The sequence below is a fragment of the Anomaloglossus baeobatrachus genome, chromosome 9 (genome assembly GCF_048569485.1).
Source record: "Anomaloglossus baeobatrachus isolate aAnoBae1 chromosome 9, aAnoBae1.hap1, whole genome shotgun sequence".
NCBI lineage: Eukaryota > Metazoa > Chordata > Amphibia > Anura > Aromobatidae > Anomaloglossus > Anomaloglossus baeobatrachus.
The window spans coordinates 27,000,430-27,022,886 of NC_134361.1; the positions used below are offsets into that span (position 1 = coordinate 27,000,430).

The window sequence follows — 22,457 nt, forward strand, 5'->3', positions numbered from 1 at the left end:
AGGGATCAGCCTCAGGTGAGAGATAGGAGGTGACTGCATTCCGCTATCCCTAGCGCCAGGGTCATCCGTTATATGGTATTCACTTTTGTGTTGCGTCGCTCACTGGGGGTCTTCCCCTCCCTGGCGTATCGCTTATCAGGTGTTCCCGCTGTAATAAAAAAAAGATAAAAAAAATATAAGCAGCCCTCTGGGCAGTAATCAGACACAGATTACTGATAAATGACAGAGCCGCCATTCTTTTGGGACGTCTCCCCTCTTATCTGCACATTACAAATTATTTGCAATAATTGACACATCCTTTAACAAATTCTTAAAGGGATTTTCCATTTTAACTGGCCACTAGCTAGGGATGATTGTTGTGGGTGTGATTAATAGGACTATACTGCTATGGGTGGAGGAAAGAGCCTGCGCTGAGCCCCAGCAGGAGACACTGCTGAATAAAGGGATGATGAATGCCTAGGCTCTCACATCTACCAGCATCAGCCTCCACCATAATCACACGGACCCCGTGTCACAGCATGCATCTATTATATATATGCATGTAAATCGTGCGAGAGTCGCCATGTTTCCGGAGCCCAAGGGAGCCTTTCAACTTAGCAATCAGATTCTTGAGGGAGACGAGAATGTAAAACACTTTGGCCTCTACTGATAGTGATTGCGCATGCGCGCTGCTAACCTTAGCGCACGGATGTGACGTCATTGAGACGCACGATGCGTTCCAGTATGCGGAAAAGCGTTCAATAGAGGGACCAATGACGTCACCAAGAGTTGCCGAAAACGCTCGTCTACCCCAGAAGTGAGCAGGAGGGGATGTAAGTTTTTATTCACTTGTTTACACTAATAAATGGGCATGTTATCAGACAGAGGCGTTGATAATGCAGTAAAGCTAATGCAGACGTAAAGTGTTCATGCTGCTTACAACAGCCAATCAGAGCCCTCGTAACATTTTCAAACCTGTTCTGGAAAAATGAAAGCTGGAATCTGATTGGTTGCTATGGGCAGCACTGATACTTATTGTCTCCATGGTTTTTATGGAAGAAGAAGTGCGTTATGGTTGCCATGGAATCCGTTAGATGTCTGTACGATATTTTGATTGTCCCAACCTACTATATAATTTCTTTTTATTTTCACTTTTTCCGCAGCCTCACCCCGTCTCCTCAGCATCACGTCCCGGCCACCGGCGTAACCAATATCCAAAATGGACGTGATAGAAGTGTGGGTGAAGGAGCGGCTCCATGATGTCCTGGGAATGAGTGATCGCCATGTGGCGCAATTCCTTATCGGCACCGCGAAGCGAAGTTCCAGCGCCGCCGACCTGGTGAACCGCTTGAACGACACAGGAGCGGTTGACGTGACGGACAAAGTGCGCAGCTTCGCTGAGGAGCTGTGGGGGAAGGTGAGGCGTAGTGTGTGCTACCTACAAAAATGGGGGATGCTTTTTTGCTGTTTATTTTCGCTCTCCATCCACAATGCTTTACACTGCAGCTCTGCTTATATCAATTAGCTGCAGTTTATTAGCACAGGCTCCCCAGGATGGTGGGATATGGAGCGGCTTCTCATTAGGCTATGTGCGCACTAGGCGTTTTTTTCACGCTGCATTTTTTTGTGCGTTTTTACCGTGTTTTTGGCTGCGTTTTTGTGCACTGCATTCAATGAGTGAAAAACGCAGTGAAAAACACAGAAATAATTGACATGCTGCATTTGGGCACCACAAAAACGCAGCTAAAAAAACCGCTGTGTGCGGACAGCACTTCTGAAAACCCATAGACATTGCTGGGTAAGCAATGTCACAGCGTTTTCAGCACAAAAACACAGTAAAAACGTCTAGTGCGCACATGGCCTTACAGTAATGACGGGATCATTAGCAAATATGAGGACAGAGATCCGCACTCTGGGCTCAGGGATTTAGCCAAAATATGGACCAATACCTCACTTTATTAACTATAAATTTATATTATTTTTATTGCACAATTTTCTGCAGGATGCAGCCGGGCCCTCTGGGGTGTGTCCTGTGTGACAATGCACTTATATAGTGCTGGGCAGCCTGATCTAATAGTATGGACGCTATCAATAGGCTGTAAGCTAGACACTATGCATCGCACATACGTGTGACTGGCGCCCTATACAAACCCCATCTGTGTGCATGTTTAATACCAGCAATAACCCCCTCCATGAAATGGTAGGTTGAGAGTGGCTGCCTTAGGCCGGTTTCACACATCCGGCTTTTCCGGATTCGGCGCACACCAGTACAATGTATACAGTACAATGGCAGCGCCGCAACTTCCAGGTCACATGCTCTGGTCACATGACAGCATGTGACCGTCGCTTGTCGCGCTGCCATTGTACTGTATACACTGCACTGGCGTGCGTCGAATCCGGCAAACCGGCCAACAGCCGGATGTGTGAAACTAGCCTTATCGGTATTCTGCACCTGTGTTGCACCCACCTTTATCATAGGGGGCCGGCTGCATCCTGCTAGTGCTTTTTGCTGTTTGATCTGTTGGCTAATGGCTGTTTTTGGTGCATTTTTTTTTTTTTATTCTTTTGAATTTATGTCCTTTTCTGTGAATAACGCTTATGAGTGTAATTAGGCACCCACGCGCTCTTTCCAGGAACCCGTGCGCTCTTCTTATATGGTCCATCGTGCTCTTTCCAGGGACCCGCGTGCTATGTTTAGGGACCCACACGCTCTTCCCAGGGACCCTCGTGCTATGTTTAAGGCTCGCGCGCTCTTCTTAGGGTCCATCATCTTTCCAGGGACTCATGCACTACATTTAAGGATCCATACACTTTCCCAGAGACCCTTGCGCTATGTTTAGGGACCTGCGCACTCCTCCCAGGGTCCTGCGCGCTATGTTTAGGGACCCACACGCTTTTCCCAGGGACCCTCGTGCTATGTTTGGGGACATGTACGCTCTTCCCAGGGACCCTCATGCTATGATTAGGGACCTGTGCGCTATGTTTACGGATCTACGCGCTCTTGCCTGGGACCCTTGCACTATGTTTAGGGATCCGCGCACTTTTCTCAGAGACCCTCGCGCTATGTTGAGGGACCCGCACACTCTTCCTGGCAACCCCCACGCTCTATTTAGGGACCCGTGCACCTCCCCTTTGTCGATTTATATGGTACAAAAGTTTTGGTGTAAGGCCAATTTTTTTTCTTGTATGTTCTTGTACCGGGTTTCCTGCCATGATTACACTGCCATGATGGAGACCCTAATTAAACACTATGATCTTCATTCCCTTTATGTCCCAGCTGCCCCGTAAAGCGCCGGTTGAACGTCCCGCCAGAGCGGCCGAGAGAGAGGCTTTAGCGATACAGCAGAAAAACAAATCTTACGCTCTCCTGGAAGACAGCGACGAAGAGGAGGAGATGGCGGGCAAAGACGAGAAGAAGAGGAAAAAGAAACATCTCAGGAAGAGGAAGAAAGAGGAATCGTCTGACAGCGAAAGTGACCGGGCGCAGTGAGTATAGTCCATGGTGGTCCTAGAATACGAGGGTGGGACGCACATGTAGTTCATATGGCCATACTGACCTATTTCTTGATCCCACCAGGAAGGAGAAGGTGCCCTCACCGCAGGTCATCTCTGATGATGATGAGGAGGAGCGCGAGGAGCAGGCCCGGCTGAAGGACCTGGAGGAGAGAGATGCATTTGCTGAGAGGGTAAAGCTGCGAGATAAAGAAAAGACGAGGAACATTGTGGAGCGGTCCGATAAGAAGGTGAGACGCTGGCATGTGGTGGGCAGCGCGGTAGTCTCACAGTAAGATACCTGGAAATTACTAATGCCTTTTACATATTGAGGACATGGCCCTTTTGTAGACTGAATTGGCTGGTCGCAGTCACGGCAATGCTTTCTGTTGTGTTCTGGGTCTTGTAGTGGTCACTCGGTGTGGTCACCTGGACATTAATTTATGGAATTTGACCTTTCTTTTTTAGGCCTATGAAGAAGCGCAGAAGAGACTCAAAATGGCAGAGGAGGATCGTAAGAAAATGGTAAGTGTTGTTTTTTTTCTTGTTTTTTAGTCCCCCTGCATTACAACCTACTGGTTAATCATTGCCAACCAAAAAACACAGGCGTGGGTCCAGACGTTTGTCTCCCCTCCTTTGGCCAAGATGCATCATGTGGTCTATGATTGTGCTATGCCGCTGCGACATCTCACCATAATGTACGTGAATGTGGCCATCAGCAAACATTCACTTGCATTGCGGTGCAGGGAGTGTTGCGGCCGTGTATCCCCAGCCTTATTGTGAATAGATGATACCTGCACAATCTGACTGTTCTTTGTTTTTTTGGTTTTTTTTTTGCCACCATGGAAAGTTGCCGTCCATTCTTTTTCTTTGGATCACTGCGGTTCTGAACTCTGGAGCTCACAAAGATCACACGTCTTTGGTGTATATAGTTATTGGGGTTTACCAGTTTTAGTATGCCCCCGTCCCCTGGCTGCAGTATATTTAAAAAAAGAACAGTATGCATTACTCACCCTCCCCAGGTCCATTGCTGGCGTCTATCGCTGCTCCCGGTGTGTCATATTGTCTGCAGCACTGACGTCACGTCGACAGCGCTGCAGGCAGTCAAAAAGTTCAGCGGCTCTAAGTGGCCCATACAATCTTCTCGGCAGAGCCGCTGAACTCTGTCATTGGCTTCACCACCATCGACATGACGTCAGTTGTGCAGGCAAAAAAGAGATGCAGAGGCAGAGACTCAGTGCTGGACCCAGGGAGGGTGAGTAAGGCACAGTTTAAAAGGCCATAAAAGTGTATAGTGAGGAGTTGATCAGGACGGAATGCAGTATTACTTGATTCTTAGACCTTGGAGGACCTCCTAACCTAACCTTCCACACCTTGCAGCGGCCCCCACAAACACTGACGCGCGTTTCGCAGCTACCGTGCTTCGTCCAGGAGCACGGTAGCTGCGAATTGCGCGTCAGTGCTTGTGGGGGCTGCTGCACCGATACACTGTTACTGGTAATATGATGTGTGGCTTATATATTATATTCTGCTGTCTTTATATATAATAATTCTACACTTGATAGGTATTGTATACATACAGTCAGGGTCAGAAATATTTGGACAGTGACACAAGTTTTGTTATTTTAGCTGTTTACAAAAACATGTTCAGAAATACAATTCTATATATAATATGGGCTGAAAGTGCACACTCCCAGCTGCAATATGAGAGTTTTCACATCCAAATCGGAGAAAGGGTTTAGGAATCATAGCTCTGTAATGCATAGCCTCCTCTTTTTCAAGGGACCAAAAGTAATTGGACAAGTGACTCTAAGGGCTGCAATTAACTCTGAAGGCGTCTCCCTCGTTAACCTGTAATCAATGAAGTAGTTAAAAGGTCTGGGGTTGATTACAGGTGTGTGGTTTTACATTTGGAAGCTGTTGCTGTGACCAGACAACATGCGGTCTAAGGAACTCTCAATTGAGGTGAAGCAGAACATCCTGAGGCTGAAAAAAAAGAAAAAATCCATCAGAGAGATAGCAGACATGCTTGGAGTAGCAAAATCAACAGTCGGGTACATTCTGAGAAAAAAGGAATTTACTGGTGAGCTTGGGAACTCAAAAAGGCCTGGGCGTCCACGGATGACAACAGTGGTGGATGATCGCCGCATACTTTCTTTGGTGAAGAAGAACCCGTTCACAACATCAACTGAAGTCCAGAACACTCTCAGTGAAGTAGGTGTATCTGTCTCTAAGGCTATGTGCGCACGTTGCGTAAATTCATGCAGTTACGCTGCGCTTTGCAGCGCAGCGTAACTGCATGCGTCCTGCGTCCCCTGCACAGTCTATGGAGATTGTGCAGGGGCCGTGCGCACGTGGCGTCTCAGAGTGCAGCGCTTCGGCTACTGCCGAAGCGCTGCGCAAAAAGAAGTGACATGTCACTTCTTTCCTGCGCTTTGCCGGCAGCTCCTGCTCTGTCTATGGGAGGAGCTGCAGGCAGAGCGCATGGAATCGGCGCTCACTACGGACATTTCTGCAGCGATCTAAAGCGCACATGTGCTCTTCAGATCGCTGCAGAAATTTCTGCAGGGCTAGTACGCAACGTGCGCACATAGCCTTAGTCAACAGTAAAGAGAAGACTCCATGAAAGTAAATACAAAGGGTTCACATCTAGATGCAAACCATTCATCAATTCCAAAAATAGACAGGCCAGAGTTAAATTTGCTGAAAAACACCTCATGAAGCCAGCTCAGTTCTGGAAAAGTATTCTATGGACAGATGAGACAAAGATCAACCTGTACCAGAATGATGGGAAGAAAAAAGTTTGGAGAAGAAAGGGAACGGCACATCATCCAAGGCACACCACATCCTCTGTAAAACATGGTGGAGGCAACGTGATGGCATGGGCATGCATGGCTTTCAATGGCACTGGGTCACTTGTGTTTATTGATGACATAACAGCAGACAAGAGTAGCCGGATGAATTCTGAAGTGTACCGGGATATACTTTCAGCCCAGATTCAGCCAAATGCCGCAAAGTTGATCGGACGGCGCTTCATAGTACAGCTGGACAATGACCCCAAGCATACAGCCAAAGCTACCCAGGAGTTCATGAGTGCAAAAAAGTGGAACATTCTGCAATGGCCAAGTCAATCACCAGATCTTAACCCAATTGAGCATGCATTTCACTTGCTCAAATCCAGACTTAAGACGGAAAGACCCACAAACAAGCAAGACCTGAAGGCTGCGGCTGTAAAGGCCTGGCAAAGCATTAAGAAGGAGGAAACCCAGCGTTTGGTGATGTCCATGGGTTCCAGACTTAAGGCAGTGATTGCCTCCAAAGGATTCGCAACAAAATATTGAAAAAAAAATATTTTGTTTGGGTTTGGTTTATTTGTCCAATTACTTTTGACCTCCTAAAATGTGGAGTGTTTGTAAAGAAATGTGTACAATTCCTACAATTTCTATCAGATATTTTTGTTCAAACCTTCAAATTAAACGTTACAATCTGCACTTGAATTCTGTTGTAGAGGTTTCATTTCAAATCCAATGTGGTGGCATGCAGAGCCCAACTCGCGAAAATTGTGTCACTGGCCAAAGATTTCTGGACCTAACTGTATATAATAGTATATAGACTGCGGTTTTCACTATTAGCCATACATTTAGTAATACTATTTATTCTATTTCCTTGGTAGATGGTGGTGTAACATTTTCACGTCACTTGGGTGGTTCCATTCGATTGTTTTTTTTATATAAACGTTTATTGTTAATAAAGATTTTTTGAAGAAAACCTTGTAAATTATCTTGCTTTCGGCACATAACATATTCCCTTCTCCCAAAATCCCTTTGGGCTGTTTCTTGTATTGCCATTTTGGGCCCATTTATTGTGCCGCCATCACCGCAGTCATGGTTTATTTTACCTTCCGCTACAGATTCCAGAGTTGCGCAAAAAGTCTCGTCGGGACTATCTCGGGAAGAGAGAGAAAGAGAAGCTGGAGGACCTGGAAGCGGAGATAGCGGATGAGGAGTATTTCTTCGCGGACAGCCGTTTGACATCGACCGAGAAGAAAGACCTCGACTACAAGAGAAGCGTCAGGGATCTGGCCAAAGAGTACAAGAAAGCCGGGGAGAAGGAGCGCATGGAGAAACACGATCGCTACTTCATGCCCGAGGAGAGCAGGAGTAAGGTATGTCATCTAGTATAGGAGGTTGGGGTGGGAGGGGGTCATGTTCTTCCCAAAATTCTTGTACACAGCTGCCAAGCTAGCCCCTTCCCCCAAAAAAAAACTGGATGAAATTACAAATACAGATTCTCATTGCGTTTTATTGCTGTACAGAAAATTCCAGACCGCTACGAGGAACCAGTGAGCGAAGAGCGTTTCGCTCCTCGCGAAGAACAAAGACGTTGGGAGGAGGAGCACATCGGAGCTGCGGCTCTGAAGTTTGGAGCCAAGGACGCCCACGCTCGCGGTCAGAAGGAGTACGACTACGTGATGGAGGAAGACGAGGTGATACAGTTTGTCAGCGCCACACAGATGAAAGGGACAGTGGAGAAGGTAAGGTGGAGTATTGGGGAGTTGCATTATGAGCAGTTTCCTAATTAAAGGTTATGTCGCTGTTTCTGCACTAAGCCTTGGTTTTGTCGGATGGTGCCTGCAGAAAACTGATCGGCATTTCCCATTCTTTGTCCAGAGATTAACGTTCACCTACCGTGTCTCCCCGAAATTTAAATATACCTCGAAAATAGCATGATTTTAGTGGATTTTTGGAGTATGCTTGAAATATAAACCCTACTCTAAAAATAAGCCCTAGTTACAGCCAGGGCCAGCATTGCAAGCAGTCAAACTGAGCAATTTCTCAGGGCCCCCCACTATTTTAGGAGCCTTCGTGATTCTATTGCAAGGGTAACCCTACTTAAGGACCTTTGGTGACTCTACAGTCATGTGACCCTGATGTCACCAAAGGGCCCTTAACTGCAGGAGTCTAAAGGAACGGAACAGGAGACAGACTGGAATTAGGGGGAAAGAGAGCAAGCTGGGCAATTTCACAGGGCCCTCATTCTCCTAGGGGCCCCCAGTGATTATATCCTGAGGTTAAAACTGCTTAAGGACCTTTGGTGACACCTCGGTCATATTGTCAAGGGAGAAATTTAGGTGAAGATAGCTAATGGTATCTTCATTCAGAGTATTCAGAGGAACGTATCGAATTATCTATATATCTGCGCAGATATTACTGAATCAGACAATGATCACACAAAACGTGTTCACCGTATGAGCCAATGTCATAGACTGGACTCGTGTATTGGAAAAGACTCAATTGTACAGAATGCAACATTGACCTTGAAACTAGAACAGGGAGTAGGGAGTATTCAACTCCCCAGTTTTTCCCAGTATGTTATAAAATACCTCTCTGCTCATTATTCCTTCTTTCTGTGTGTTTAGAATCATATTATGGCGTCTGTGCAATTGTCATATAGACACACAGATAATTATGCAACAACATCTATATTTTGATTAGTTACATACACAGATCATCTTATTACATTTGAACAAACAATTTATAGCCCAGGCTACCTTCACAATATGACCATGATGTCACCTTCAGGAGTCTAGAGCTGAAGGTGAGACATGCTAGTATATGTGTGTGTGTGTGTGTGTGTGTGTGTGTGTGTGTGTGTGTGTGTGTGTGTATATATACATGTTACACACAGGGTTTAGATCTTTAAGTTGATCAAGAATGGACATGACCTATTGACAAGAAAGAAAATGCACAATTGGCAGTTTATTTATATTTCCCGGAAGAGTAACAGAGGACCGTGTAATGCAGAGCTGTAAGAAAAAAATATCCAGAATTGATATTTCTGTGGGACTCAAGTATTTACTAAATCAGACATGTGAGAAGAATATTGGCTGTTTCTTTTTTTATGGGGGACAAAGTGGTAAAGGCAGTATAATGTCTGGACGTAGCACTTTCTTTATCGTTCCTTTGGGAGACCCAGACCATGGGTGTTTAGCTTCTGCCTCCGGAGGACACACAAAGTACTACACTTAAAAGTGTAGCTCCTCCCTCTGAGCTTATACACCCCCTGGTAGCCAGTCCTAGCCAGTTTATTGCTTTGTGTTCAGGAGGCATACATCCACACATGCATTCTCATCTGATTGTTTGACTTTTGGAAAGAGTTTGAAGAAAAGCGGGTCCATGTCTGGACTCCCGGCATGTCCCTTCTCACCCCACTGTGTCGGCGGTGTTGTTAAGGTTGATTTACAAGGCTGAAGCCTTACATGCCGCGCTCCTTCACCATTCCTTCTGGGCTCTGGCTTGAAGTGGGAGCCAGCACGGTCTCCATGCATGGCAGGAGTCCGGTCTCCATCCACAGCCCCTTGAGGATTCTGTTGGACCGGAGCACTCATCCCCAGGGACATGGCCCTGCGTCTCAGCAGCTAAGTACCTGAGACGTTTATGTTGGGGGTCCCGGTTCTTTATTGTAAGGTTAGAGTATGCTGTATGTGATTGTTTTTAACTTTTCCGGCGGGTTCTCCAGCTTTTGCCCGAGAACCGCGCCGATGGTGCCTGCTTGTCGGCCTCGCCGCTTAAATTTAGGCCCCGGCTTCGCCGGAGGCCTAGTTTCGTTTTCCTGCCCTCGCATGTCACTCATGCAGAGGGACAGGTTCGGCTCCTCCCGGCGGCCGTTCTACACAGGGGAGGGACACTCCCCACTGCTGGGGCGTCCCTCTTTCCCGGCAGGTCTCTATAGCCCTCCAGTTCCCGCTCTTTTATAGGAACGCCCCTAGTCCCGCCCCCTCTCTTCGCTCCGGCGGCCATTTCTCAGGCAGAGTTCACTCTGCTCTGGGACATCCTGCATTCTGCATCTCTGCTGAGGTGCTGCGCTCTGGGGGACCGGGCTTCGGGATCTGGAGGGCACACAACACCGCGCTCAGCGGTCTGGTAAGCCACAGCCGGTCTCCGGTTGTGGACCTCTGTATATTCTCCCTGGGGTTCATTCTCTGCGAAGCCCCCACTCCAGCAGCATGTCTCACACAAGGAGCAAGGCTCCAAAGCCTTATTCTGCATGCACTGCATGTAAGCTCCTGCTGCCTGAGCCGAGCATTTATCCACACTGTGATGGTTGCTCTAACTTGGCGGTGCCACAGCCTGGAGTCTCACCCCCAGTGGTCTCTCAGGCTGCTGCTGCTGCACCTGTGATTGAACCCCCGGCCTGGGTAGAGTCCTTTTCTAGGTCCATATCCCAGTCATTTGCTGAGTCCATGGGACTTTTGTCCAGGACTTTGATGAATAAGCATCAGCCCCCCTCACAGGGTGCCTCTAATACTCTTGACAGAGGACTCCTATCCTCTGACCTCCGTCCATCAGAGCTCACGGAGGATTCATCATTTGATCCCAGACCCCGTCCTTCTAAGAGAAGGCGCAGGGTTTCCGCCCCCTCCCCATCCCACGGCTCTGTCTCAAGAGCTGACTCTCAAGATGAGGAGGATGCCCTCACTGGGGGCTCGGAGGCTATGTATCCCATCGATTTCTCTGAGGGTGACTCAGACCTTAGTGACTTGATTGCTTCTATTAATTCTGTGCTTGATCTCAATCCGCTAGTGTCAGGAGCAACTCTCTTTGGCAGAAAAACATCAATTTCCCTCGCCTAAGAGAGTGAAGAGTGTGTTCTTTAACCACTCCAGTTTTCAGACCGCTGTGACCAAACCCAGGGCCTGCCCTGACAAACGCTTTCCAAAGCGTGGTTCTGATGACCGGTTTCCATTTCCACCTGAGGTGGTCAAGGAGTGGTCTCACTCCCCAAAGGTAGACCCTCCGGTGTCTAGGCTCTCAGCCCGGACCGTTGTGTCGGTGGCTGACGGCACCTCACTTAAGGATTCCACTGACCGTCAGATTGACCTTCTGGCCAAATCTGTGTATGAAGCTGCGGGGGCCGCGTTTTCCCCGACTTTTGCAGAAGTGTGGGCTCTCAAAGCCATCTCTGCTTCTCTAGAGGAGATGCATTCCCTCACCAAGGAATCTATGCCTGAGATGGTTACCTTAACTGCTCAGGCTTCAGCTTTTTCATCTTATGCCATGTCTGCCATGCTAGAGGCTGCTCACCGCACTGCGGTGGCTTCAGCTAATTCTCTTGTTATCCGCAGGATTTTGTGGCTTCGAGAGTGGAAGGCAGATGCTTCTTCCAAGAAGTTTCTTGCTGGGCTCCCTTTTGCTGGTTCACGGCTGTTTGGTGAACAGCTGGATGAAATCATTAAAGAAGCTACTGGCGGGAAGAGTACTTCCATGCCACAAACCAAGACCAGGAAACCCGCCCAGGGTAGGAATCAATCGAGGTTTCGTTCCTTTCGTTCCTCCAACTGGTCATCCTCTAAGCCTTCCGCCTCGTCCGCTAACTCAGCCAAGGATCAGAAATCCAACTGGCGCCCAAAAGCGCGTCCACAGAAGACCGCAGGAGGTTCTGCCACTAAGGCAGCTTCCTCATGACTCTCGGCCCGCTCCAGCCACGTCCTTAGTCGGTGGCAGGCTCTCCCACTTTGGCGACGCTTGGTTAAAGCAAGTCTCCGATCAGTGGGTGAGAGACATCATATCTCACGGCTACAGGATAGAATTCTCTTCCAGCCCTCCAAACAGATTTTTTCTCTCAACTCCCCCCTGCTCCAAGGCCGCCGCCTTCTCGCAGGCCGTGGCGTCCTTGCAGGCAAACGGAGTGATTGTCCCAGTTCCCGCTCAGGAACGGTTCAGAGGTTTTTACTGAAATCTCTTCCTAGTTCCAAAAAAGGACGGTACCTTCCGGCCCATCCTGGATCTCAAGCTTCTCAACAAGCATGTCCGGGTGCGGCATTTTCGCATGGAGTCTCTGCGATCAGTCATTGCCTCTATGACCCAAGGGGAGTTCCTGGCGTCCATCGACATCAGAGATGCCTATCTACATGTGCCAATCGCAGTGTCACATCAGCGTTGGTTACGTTTTGCGATAGGAGAGGATCATTTCCAATTCGTGGCTCTCCCCTTCGGGTTAGCCACGGCCACTCGGGTATTCACCAAGGTCATGGCGGCAGTGATTGCGGTCCTGCACCTCCAGGGGTTAGCAGTGCTTCCTTATCTGGACGACCTTCTGGTCAAGGGTCCATCCAGCGCAGACTGTCAGCGGAGTGTTTCGCTCACTCTCGCCACCCTAGCCCAATTCGGGTGGATTGTCAATCTTCCCAAATCCACTCTGACTCCGACCCAGAGTCTCACGTACCTAGGGATGCAGTTCGAGACTTTGCCGGCACTTGTGAAGTTGCCCTTAATCAAACAGCAGTCTCTCTGGCTAGCGGTGCGCTCTCTCCTGAGGCCCCGCCGTTATTCCCTCAGGCGCCTGATGCAGGTGCTGGGTCAAATGGTGGCGTCCATGGAGGCGGTTCCCTTTGCCCAGTTCCATCTGCGTCCTCTGCAGCTGGACATTCTCTGCTGTTGGGACAAGCGGCCTTCCTCCTTACAGAGGTTAGTGGCTCTGTCGCCACGGACCAGGAGCTCTCTTCAGTGGTGGCTTCGACCCCTCTCCCTGTCCCAAGGGCGCTCCTTCCTGGCTCCGTCCTGGGTGATTCTCACCACGGATGCCAGCCTATCCGGCTGGGGAGCGGTACATCTCCACCACAGAGCTCAGGGTACTTGGACTCCGTCCGAGTCAGCCCTTTCAATCAAAGTGCTGGAAACCAGAGCTGTGCTTCTAGCTCTCCTAGCCTTTCACCACCTGTTGGCGGGCAGGCACATTCGAGTCCAGTCAGACAACGCGACAGCGGTTGCCTACATCAATCACCAAGGCGGGACACGCAGCCGCCTGGCAATGTTGGAGGTCCAACGCATTCTTCAATGGGCGGAGGACTCCAAGTCCACCATATCCGCATTCCACATCCCTGGCGTAGAAAACTGGGATAAGGCAGAAAAGGGGTTAATGCTGCGCATCAGCCAAATGAAGACGTATAATGTTGATGAAGATGAGTATTCTTTTATTTCATAGGTCTACGCGTTTCAAGGTGACAACCTCTTCCTCAGGACCAATGCATCAACAACAAGTACAACATACATGAAGATGACAGATATATATACACACAACTGATGGAAAGAAACGCCCACTGAAAGAAAAAAAAAAAAAAAATCAGTGGGAAGATCCTCCAACTGCATGACATGGCAAATTCATAGTAGTACATCAAATTCACATATATTCAAGGATAACATATTATTATGCAAAAAATAAATAAATCTATAAACGTTAATAAAGAAAAATAAAAACATAATAAAGAAAGAAACAAAAGACAAAAGTGTATGTGTATGTGTTTATAAAAGGACTAGAACCCTTATATGGGTGATAGCCCTATAACTAAAAACCAAGTCACCATTCTAGTGGTGATCACCACCAATAGTTCCACAAAAAGAACAAGAAAAGAAGAACCAAGAAGGTTCTAGTCCTTTTATAAACACATACACATACACTTTTGTCTTTTGTTTCTTTCTTTATTATGTTTTTATTTTTCTTTATTAACGTTTATAGATTTATTTATTTTTTGCATAATAATATGTTATCCTTGAATATATGTGAATTTGATGTACTACTATGAATTTGCCATGTCATGCAGTTGGAGGATCTTCCCACTGATTTTTTTTTTTTTTTTTTTTCTTTCAGTGGGCGTTTCTTTCCATCAGTTGTGTGTATATATATCTGTCATCTTCATGTATGTTGTACTTGTTGTTGATGCATTGGTCCTGAGGAAGAGGTTGTCACCTTGAAACGCGTAGACCTATGAAATAAAAGAATACTCATCTTCATCAACATTATACGTCTTCATTTGGCTGATGCGCAGCATTAACCCCTTTTCTGCCTTATCTTGTATGCTCATCCACGTGGGGCTGCAGCAGACGCCATTATCTCATGCGCACTAGTGGTTGTGACTGTCACAACTGATCCAGGTGAGTGTATATTTTCCAGGTATACCCCACTGATCACTTTGGTGTTACACTATCAGCGCTCCTTATTTTCAGATCTATACGTAGAAAACTGGGAGGCAGATTATCTCAGCCGTCAATCCGTGGACGGCGAGTGGTCCCTGCACCCGGCAGTGTTTCAGTCAATCTGCCGCAAGTGGGGCACTCCGGACGTGGACCTAATGGCATCCCGTCACAACAACAAGGTTCCGGTTTACGTGGCTCGCTCCCACGATCCTCAGGCCTTCGCCGCGGACGCTCTGGTTCAAGACTGGTCCCAGTTTCGTCTGTCCTACGTGTTTCCCCCTCTAGCTCTCTTGCCCAGAGTCCTGCGCAAGATCAGAATGGAGGGCCGTCGAGTCATCCTCATTGCACCGGACTGGCCCAGGCGAGCTTGGTATCCGGACCTGCTCCAACTGTCCGTGGAGATGCCGTGGCATCTTCCGGACCGTCCAGACCTGCTCTCGCAAGGTCCGTTTTTCCGCCCGAATTCTGCGGCACTCAAATTGACGGCGTGGCTCTTGAGTCCTGGATTTTGACGGCTTCTGGTATTCCTCCTGAAGTCATCTCCACTATGACTCGGGCCCGTAAGTCTTCCTCCGTCAAGATCTATCACAGGACTTGGAAAATTTTCCTGTCCTGGTGTCGCTCTTCCGGCCATTCTCCTTGGCCATTCTCGTTGCCGACCCTTCTGTCTTTTTTACAGTCCGGTCTGCAGCTAGGACTGTCCCTCAACTCTCTCAAGGGACAAGTCTCAGCTCTATCAGTGCTGTTCCAGCGGCGTATCGCCCGGCTGGCTCAGATCCGCACCTTCATGCAATGTGCGTCTCACATCATTCCGCCTTATCGGCGGCCCTTGGATCCCTGGGACCTTAACTTGGTCCTCACGGTATTGCAGAAACCCCCCTTTGAGCCTCTTAGGGAGGTTTCTTTGTATCGTCTTTCTCAAAAGGTGGCCTTTCTAGTTGCCATAACTTCTCTCAGGAGAGTCTCTGATTTGGCTGCGCTCTCCTCGGAGTCACCTTTTTTGGTTTTTCACCAAGACAAGGTAGTTCTCCGTCCGACCCCGGACTTTCTTCCTAAGGTGGTCTCTCCCTTCCACCTTAACCAGGATATTTCCTTGCCTTCCTTCTGTCCGGCCCCTGTTCATCGCTTTCAGAAAGCGCTGCATACTCTAGATCTGGTGCGTGCTCTCCGGATTTATGTGGCTCGCACCGCTGCGCTTAGGCGGTGCACCTCTCTTTTTGTGCTAACCAGAGGGCGGCGCAAGGGTCTCTCTGCTTCTAAGCTGACCTTGGCCCGTTGGATTAGATCGACCATTTCGGACGCCTACCAGAGTACTCAGGTGCCTCCCCCGCCGGGGTTCAAAGCACACTCGACCAGAGCTGTCGGTGCCTCTTGGGCTTTTAGGCACCAGGCTACGGCTCAACAAGTCTGTCAGGCTGCCACTTGGACTAGCCTGCATACCTTTTCGAAGCACTAGCAAGTGCATGCTCATGGTTCGGCAGATGCAAGCTTGGGCAGACGCATCCTTCAGGCGGCTGTCGCCCACTTGTGAAGTTAGGCTCCGCCTACTTCTTAGTTTTTCTTCATCGTTCCTTATGGGAGACCCAGACCATGGGTGTATAGCTTCTGCCTCCGGAGGACACACAAAGTACTACACTAAAAAGTGTAGCTCCTCCCTCCGAGCATATACACCCCGTGGATAACCAAATATAGCCAGTTCAATGCTTTGTGTTCAGGAGGTCACACACACATGCATTCTCTTTTGATTTTTCATTTTTCATTTTTGATTTTAAAGAATTGGAAGAAAAGCGGGTCCAAGCTGGACTCCCGGCATGTCCCTTCTCACCCCACTGTGTCGGCAGTGCTGTTAAGGTTGATTTACAAGGCTGGAGCCTTATATGCCGCGCTCCTTCACCATCCCTCGGGCTCTGGCTTGAAGTGGGAGCCATCACGGTTCTCACTGCTTTGCAGGAGACCGGTCTCCATCCGCAGCCCTTTCAGGACCCTGCCGGACGGAGCGCTCATCCCTCAGGGACCTGGCCCTGCGTCTCATAAGCTAAGTATTGAGACGTTATTGAGGGGTCCCTTGTACATTTATTGTGGGGAGAGTGTGTTATTTAACTTTGCTGTAATTTCCGGCCAGTTCTCTGTTTTTTTTCCTGAGAACCGCGCCGAGGGTGCCTGCTTGTCGGCCGAATGGAAAAATTTAGGCCCCGGCTTCGGCTGCGGCCTACTTTCGTTTTCATTGCCCCTGCATGTCAGTCATGCAGGGGGACAGTGCGGCGCCGCCCACCGGCCGTTCAGCACAGGGGAGGACACTCCTCTCTGAGGAGATGTTTCCCTCCCCTGTATTTCTCCTTGGCCCTCCGGTTCCCGCTCTTGGACTAAACCCCGCCCCCCCTCCTCACTCCGGCGCCATTTTATCAGCGTTCACACACTGATCGGCGCTGGCTGCTGCAGCTCTGCAATCTGTCTGGGGGTCCAAGCTGTGGAATCCGGAGGGCACACAAAACGGTCTGGTAAGCCACAACCTCTGGTTGTGGACTTTCTTATACACTCTCTGGGGGTCATTCTGAAGGAGTGTGTTCTTTACTGCAGAGCCTCCACCTCAGCAGCATGTCTGTCACTAGGAGCAAGGCTGCAAAGCTATACGCTATATGCACTGCATGTAAGCTCATACTGCCTGAACCGAGCACATATCCACATTGTGATGCCTGCTCTAACATGGTGGTGCCTCAGCCTGGAGTCTCCCCAGGGGTCCCTCCGGCTGCTCCAGCCCCGGTGGCTGAACCCCTGGCTTGGGTAGCATCGTTTTCTAATGCTATCTCCCAGTCCTTTGCCGACTCCAGGGGACAGCTGTCCCGGACTCTGCTGACCATGCATCAGCCCCCTTCTCAGGGCGCCTCTGCTGCTCCGACTCGCTCTGCAGAGCTCACAGAGGATTTTTCATCTGTTCCCAGACCCCGTCCTCCTAAACGGAGACGCAGGGACTCTTCTCCTTCCTCGTCCCACGGCTCTGACTCACGAGCTGAATCGCAGGGCGAGGAGGATGCCTTTACTGTGGGCTCAGACGCTACCTCTATGTACCCCATTGATCTAACCGAAGGTGCTGCAGATGTTAGTGATTTGATTGCGTCCATTAATTCCATACTGGACCTCAATCCACCAGTGTCAGAGGAACAAGCCTCTCTGGTAGAAAAACACCAGTTTACCTCACCTAAGAGAGCAAGGAGTATGGTTTTTAACCACTCCAGTTTTCAGGCCACTGTGACCAAACCCAGGGCCTGTCCTGACAAACGCTTTCCAAAGCATAGTTCTGATGACCGTTTTCCCTTTCCACCAGAGGTGGTCAAGGAGTGGGCTCATTCACCAAAGGTAGATCCTCCGGTGTCTAGAATCTCAGCCCGGACAGTTGTATCTGTGGCGGATGGCACCTCACTTAAGGATTCCACTGACCGCCAGGTTGACCTTCTGGCCAAATCTGTTTATGAAGCGGCAGGGGCCTCGTTCTCCCCGTCTTTTGCAGCAGTGTGGGCTCTTAAGGCCGTCTCTGCTTCTCTGGCGGAGATGCATTCCCTCACCAGAGACTCTACGCCCGAAATGGTTGCCTTAACTTCCCAGGCTTCGGCTTTTTCATCCTATGCCATGTCTGCCATTCTGGAGGCTTCTCACCGCACGGCGGTGGCTTCCGCTAATTCCCTCGCGATCCGCAGGATCTTGTGGCTTCGAGAGTGGAAAGCAGACGCTTCTTCCAAGAAGTACCTTGCTGGGCTCCCTTTTGCTGGGTCCCGGCTGTTCGGTGAACAACTGGATGAAATTATTAAGGAGGCTACTGGCGGGAAGAGTACTTCCTTGCCACAAACTAAAACCAGGAAACCTGTCCAGGGCAGGAACCAGTCGAGGTTTCGTTCCTTTCGTTCCTCTAACTGGTCATCCTCTAAGCCCTCAGCCTCGTCCACTAACTCAGCCAAGGATCGAAAACCCAGCTGGCGCACAAAGCCGCGTCCTCAGAAGAACGGAGGAGGAGCCGCTGCCACTAAGGCAGCCTCCTCTTGACTATCTGGCCGCGCCAGCAACGTCCTTGGTTGGTGGCAGGCTCTCCCACTTTGGCGACGTGTGGTTTCAACACGTCTCCGATCAGTGGGTGCGGGATATCATCTCCCACGGCTACAGGATAGAATTCTCTTCCAGCCCGCCAAACAGATTTTTTCTGTCCACTCCCCCCTGCTCCAAGGCCGCCGCCTTCTCTCAGGCCGTGGCATCCTTGCAGGCCAACGGAGTAATTGTACCGGTTCCCGCCCGGGAACGATTCAGAGGTTTCTACTCAAATCTCTTCTTAGTCCCCAAGAAGGACGGTTCCTTCCGGCCCATCCTGGATCTCAAGCTTCTCAACAAGCATGTTCAGGTGCGGCACTTTCGCATGGAATCTCTGCGATCAGTCATTGCCTCAATGACCCAAGGAGATTTTCTTGCATCCATCGACATCAGAGATGCCTATTTGCATGTGCAAATTGCAGTTTTCCAATTCGTGGCTCTCCCCTTCGGGTTAGCCACGGCCCCTCGAGTATTCACCAAGGTCATGGCAGCAGTGGTTGCTGTTCTGCACCTCCAGGGGTTGGCAGTGATTCCTTACCTGGACGACCTTCTAGTCAAGGCTTCATCCAGTGCAGACTGTCAGCGGAGTGTCTCGCTCACTCTCGCCACGCTTGTTCAATTCGGGTGGCTTGTCAATCTGCCCAAGTCCACTCTGACCCCGACCCAGAAACTTACATACATAGGGATGCAATTCGAGACTCTGCCGGCACTTGTGAAGCTGCCCTTAGTCAAACAGTAGTCCCTTCATCTAGCGGTGCGCTCTCTGTTGTGGCCCCGCCGTCATTCCATCAGGCACCTCATGCAGGTGCTGGGTCAGATGGTGGCATCAATGGAAGCGGTTCCCTTTGCCCAGTTCCATCTGCGTCCCCTGCAGCTGGACATTCTCCGCTGTTGGGACAAGCGGACCTCTTCCTTGCACAGGCTAGTGGCTCTGTCACCACAGACCAGGAGCTCTCTTCAGTGGTGGCTTCGGCCCCTCTCTCTATCCCAGGGACGCTCCTTTCTGATCCCGTCCTGGGTGATTCTCACCACGGATGCCAGTCTATCCGGCTGGGGAGCAGTGTTTCTCCACCACCGAGCACAGGGCACTTGGACTCCGTCCGAATCAGCCCTCTCGATCAATGTGCTGGAAATCAGAGCGGTGCTCCTAGCTCTCGTAGCCTTTCACCACCTGTTGGCGGGCAAGCACATTCGAGTCCAGTCAGACAACGCGACAGCAGTTGCCTACATCAATCACCAGGGCGGGACTCGCAGCCGCCTGGCAATGTTGGAGGTTCAACGTATCCTTCAGTGGACGGAGGACTCCAAGTCCACCATATCCGCAGTCCACATCCCAGGCGTGGAAAACTGGGAGGCAGATTATCTCAGCCGTCAAACCGTGGACAGCGGCGAGTGGGCCCTGCATCCAGCAGTGTTCCGGTCAATCTGCCGCAAGTGGGGCACTCCGGAAGTGGATCTCATGGCATCCCGGCACAACAACAAGGTCCCGGTTTACGTGGCTCGCTCCCACGATCCTCAGGCCTTGGCAGCGGACGCGCTGGTTCAGGATTGGTCCCAGTTCCGTCTGGCCTACGTGTTTCCCCCTCTAGCTCTCTTGCCCAGAGTCCTGCGCAAGATCAGAATGGAGGGCCGTCGGGTCATAATCATTGCTCCAGACTGGCCCAGGCGAGCTTGGTACCCAGACCTGCTCCGTCTGTCCGTAGAGGTGCCGTGGCATCTCCCGGATCGCCCAGACCTTCTCTCACAAGGTCCGTTTTTCCGCCAGAATTCTGCGGCTCTCAGATTGACGGCGTGGCTCTTGAGATCTGGATCCTGACGGCTTCAGGCATCCCTTCCGAGGTCATCTCCACTATGACTCAGGCTCGGAAGTCTTCCTCGGCCAGGATTTACCACAGGACTTGGAGGATTTTCCTGTCCTGGTGTCGCTCTTCCGGCCATGCTCCTTGGCCTTTTTCCTTGCCGACCATCCTGTCTTTTCTACAGTCCGGTCTGCAGCTAGGACTATCCCTCAATTCCCTCAAGGGACAGGTCTCGGCTCTGTCAGTGTTGTTCCAGCGGCGTATCGCCCGACTGGCCCAGGTGCGCACCTTCATGCAGGGCGCATCTCACATCATTCCTCCTTATCGGCGGCCTTTGGATCCCTGGGACCTTAATCTGGTCCTCACGGCCTTACAGAAACCCCCCTTTGAGCCTCTTAGGGAGGTTTCTTTGTTTCGACTTTCACAGAAAGTGGTCTTTCTAGTGGCCATAACTTCTCTCAGGAGAGTCTCTGATTTGGCTGCGCTCTCTTCGAAGTCACCCTTTTTGGTTTTTCACCAAGACAAGGTGGTTCTCCATCCGACTCCGGACTTTCTCCCTAAGGTGGTGTCTCCTTTCCACCTTAACCAGGACATTTCATTGCCTTCCCTTTGTCCGGCTCCTGTGCATCGCTTTGAGAAAGCGTTGCATACTCTGGATCTGGTGCGGGCGCTCCGGATCTATGTGTCACGCACTGCTGCTCTTAGGCGGTGCACCTCTCTTTTTGTGCTGACCACAGGTCAGCGCAAGGGTCTCTCGGCTTCTAAACCGACCCTAGCTCGTTGGATTAGGTCGGCCATATCCGATGCCTACCAATGTACTCAGGTGCCTCCCCCGCCGGGGATTAGGGCGCACTCGACCAGAGCTGTCGGTGCCTCTTGGGCTTTCAGGCACCAGGCTACGGCTCAGCAGGTCTGTCAGGCTGCCACTTGGTCTAGTCTGCACACCTTTTCGAAGCACTACCAAGTGCATGCTCATGCTTCGGCAGATGCGAGCTTGGGCAGACGCATCCTTCAGGCGGCTGTCGCCCATTTGTGAAGTTAGGTTTTGCCTACTTCTCAGTTTTCTGTTTATTTCCCACCCATGGACTGCTTTGAGACGTCCCATGGTCTGGGTCTCCCATAAGGAACGATGAAGAAAAAGAGAATTTTGTTTACTTACCGTAAATTATTTTTCTTATAGTTCCGACATGGGAGACCCAGCACCCTCCCTGTTGCCTGTTGGCAGTTCTTGTTCCGTGTGTTTTCACCGGCTGTTGTTGTAGACAGAGGTTCCGGTTATTCCGGGTTGTACTCTATCTCTACTTGTGGGTGGATGTCCTCCTTCAGCTTTTGCACTAAACTGGCTATATTATGTTATCCACGTGGTGTATATGCTCGGAGGGAGGAGCTACACTTTTTAGTGTAGTACTTTGTGTGTCCTCCGGAGGCAGAAGCTATACACCCATGGTCTGGGTCTGCCATGTCGGAACTATAAGAAAAAGAATTTACGGTAAGTAAACAAAATTCTCTTTTTTCTGTTTATTCCCACCCATGGACTGCTTTGAGACGTCCCATGGTCTGGGTCTCCCAAAGGAACGATAAAGAAAAAGAGAATTTTGTTACTTACCGTAAATTCTTTTTCTTATAGTTCCATATTGGGAGACCCAGCTCCCTCCCTGTTGCCTGTTGGCAATTTTCTTGTTCCGTGTGTTATCACCGGCTGTTGTCGTGGACAGAGTCTCCGGTTGTTCTGGTTCTTACTCGGTTCTACTTGTGGGTGGCTATTCTCCTTCAGCTTTTGCACTAAACTGGCTAGGACTGGCTACCAGGGGGTGTGTAAGCTCAGAGGGAGGAGCTACACTTTTAAGTGTAGTACTTTGTGTGTCCTCCGGAGGCAGAAGCTAAACACCCATGGTCTGGGTCTCCCAATACGGAACTATAAGAAAAAGAATTTACGGTAAGTAACAAAATTCTCTTTCTTTTTCGCTCCTAATTGGGAGACCCAGACAGTGGGTGTATAGCTACTGCCTCTGGAGGCCGCACAAAGAACTACACTTAAAAGTGTAAGGCCCCTCCCCTTCTGGCTATACACCCTCCCGTAGGAGTACGGATTCCTCAGTTTTAGCTTTGTGCGAAGGAGGTCAGACACGCACGCATAGCT

General features: G+C 49.9%; 1 protein-coding gene across 3 annotated transcripts in view; it reads left to right on the forward strand.

Annotated features, from left to right (window-relative positions):
* The first annotated feature begins 717 nt into the window (after positions 1-717).
* Positions 718-22,457, forward strand: part of DHX16 (DEAH-box helicase 16) — a 58,630-nt gene continuing 36,890 nt past the window's right edge. For all 3 annotated transcript variants that reach the window (XM_075323410.1, XM_075323411.1, XM_075323412.1), the window contains exons 1-7: positions 718-812; positions 1,143-1,396; positions 3,257-3,465; positions 3,557-3,722; positions 3,940-3,996; positions 7,382-7,636; positions 7,787-8,005. In XM_075323410.1, coding sequence (XP_075179525.1) covers positions 1,199-1,396; positions 3,257-3,465; positions 3,557-3,722; positions 3,940-3,996; positions 7,382-7,636; positions 7,787-8,005 — 1,104 coding nt within the window. In that variant the 5' untranslated portion in view covers positions 718-812; positions 1,143-1,198. The remainder of the gene's footprint in view (positions 813-1,142; positions 1,397-3,256; positions 3,466-3,556; positions 3,723-3,939; positions 3,997-7,381; positions 7,637-7,786; positions 8,006-22,457) is intronic.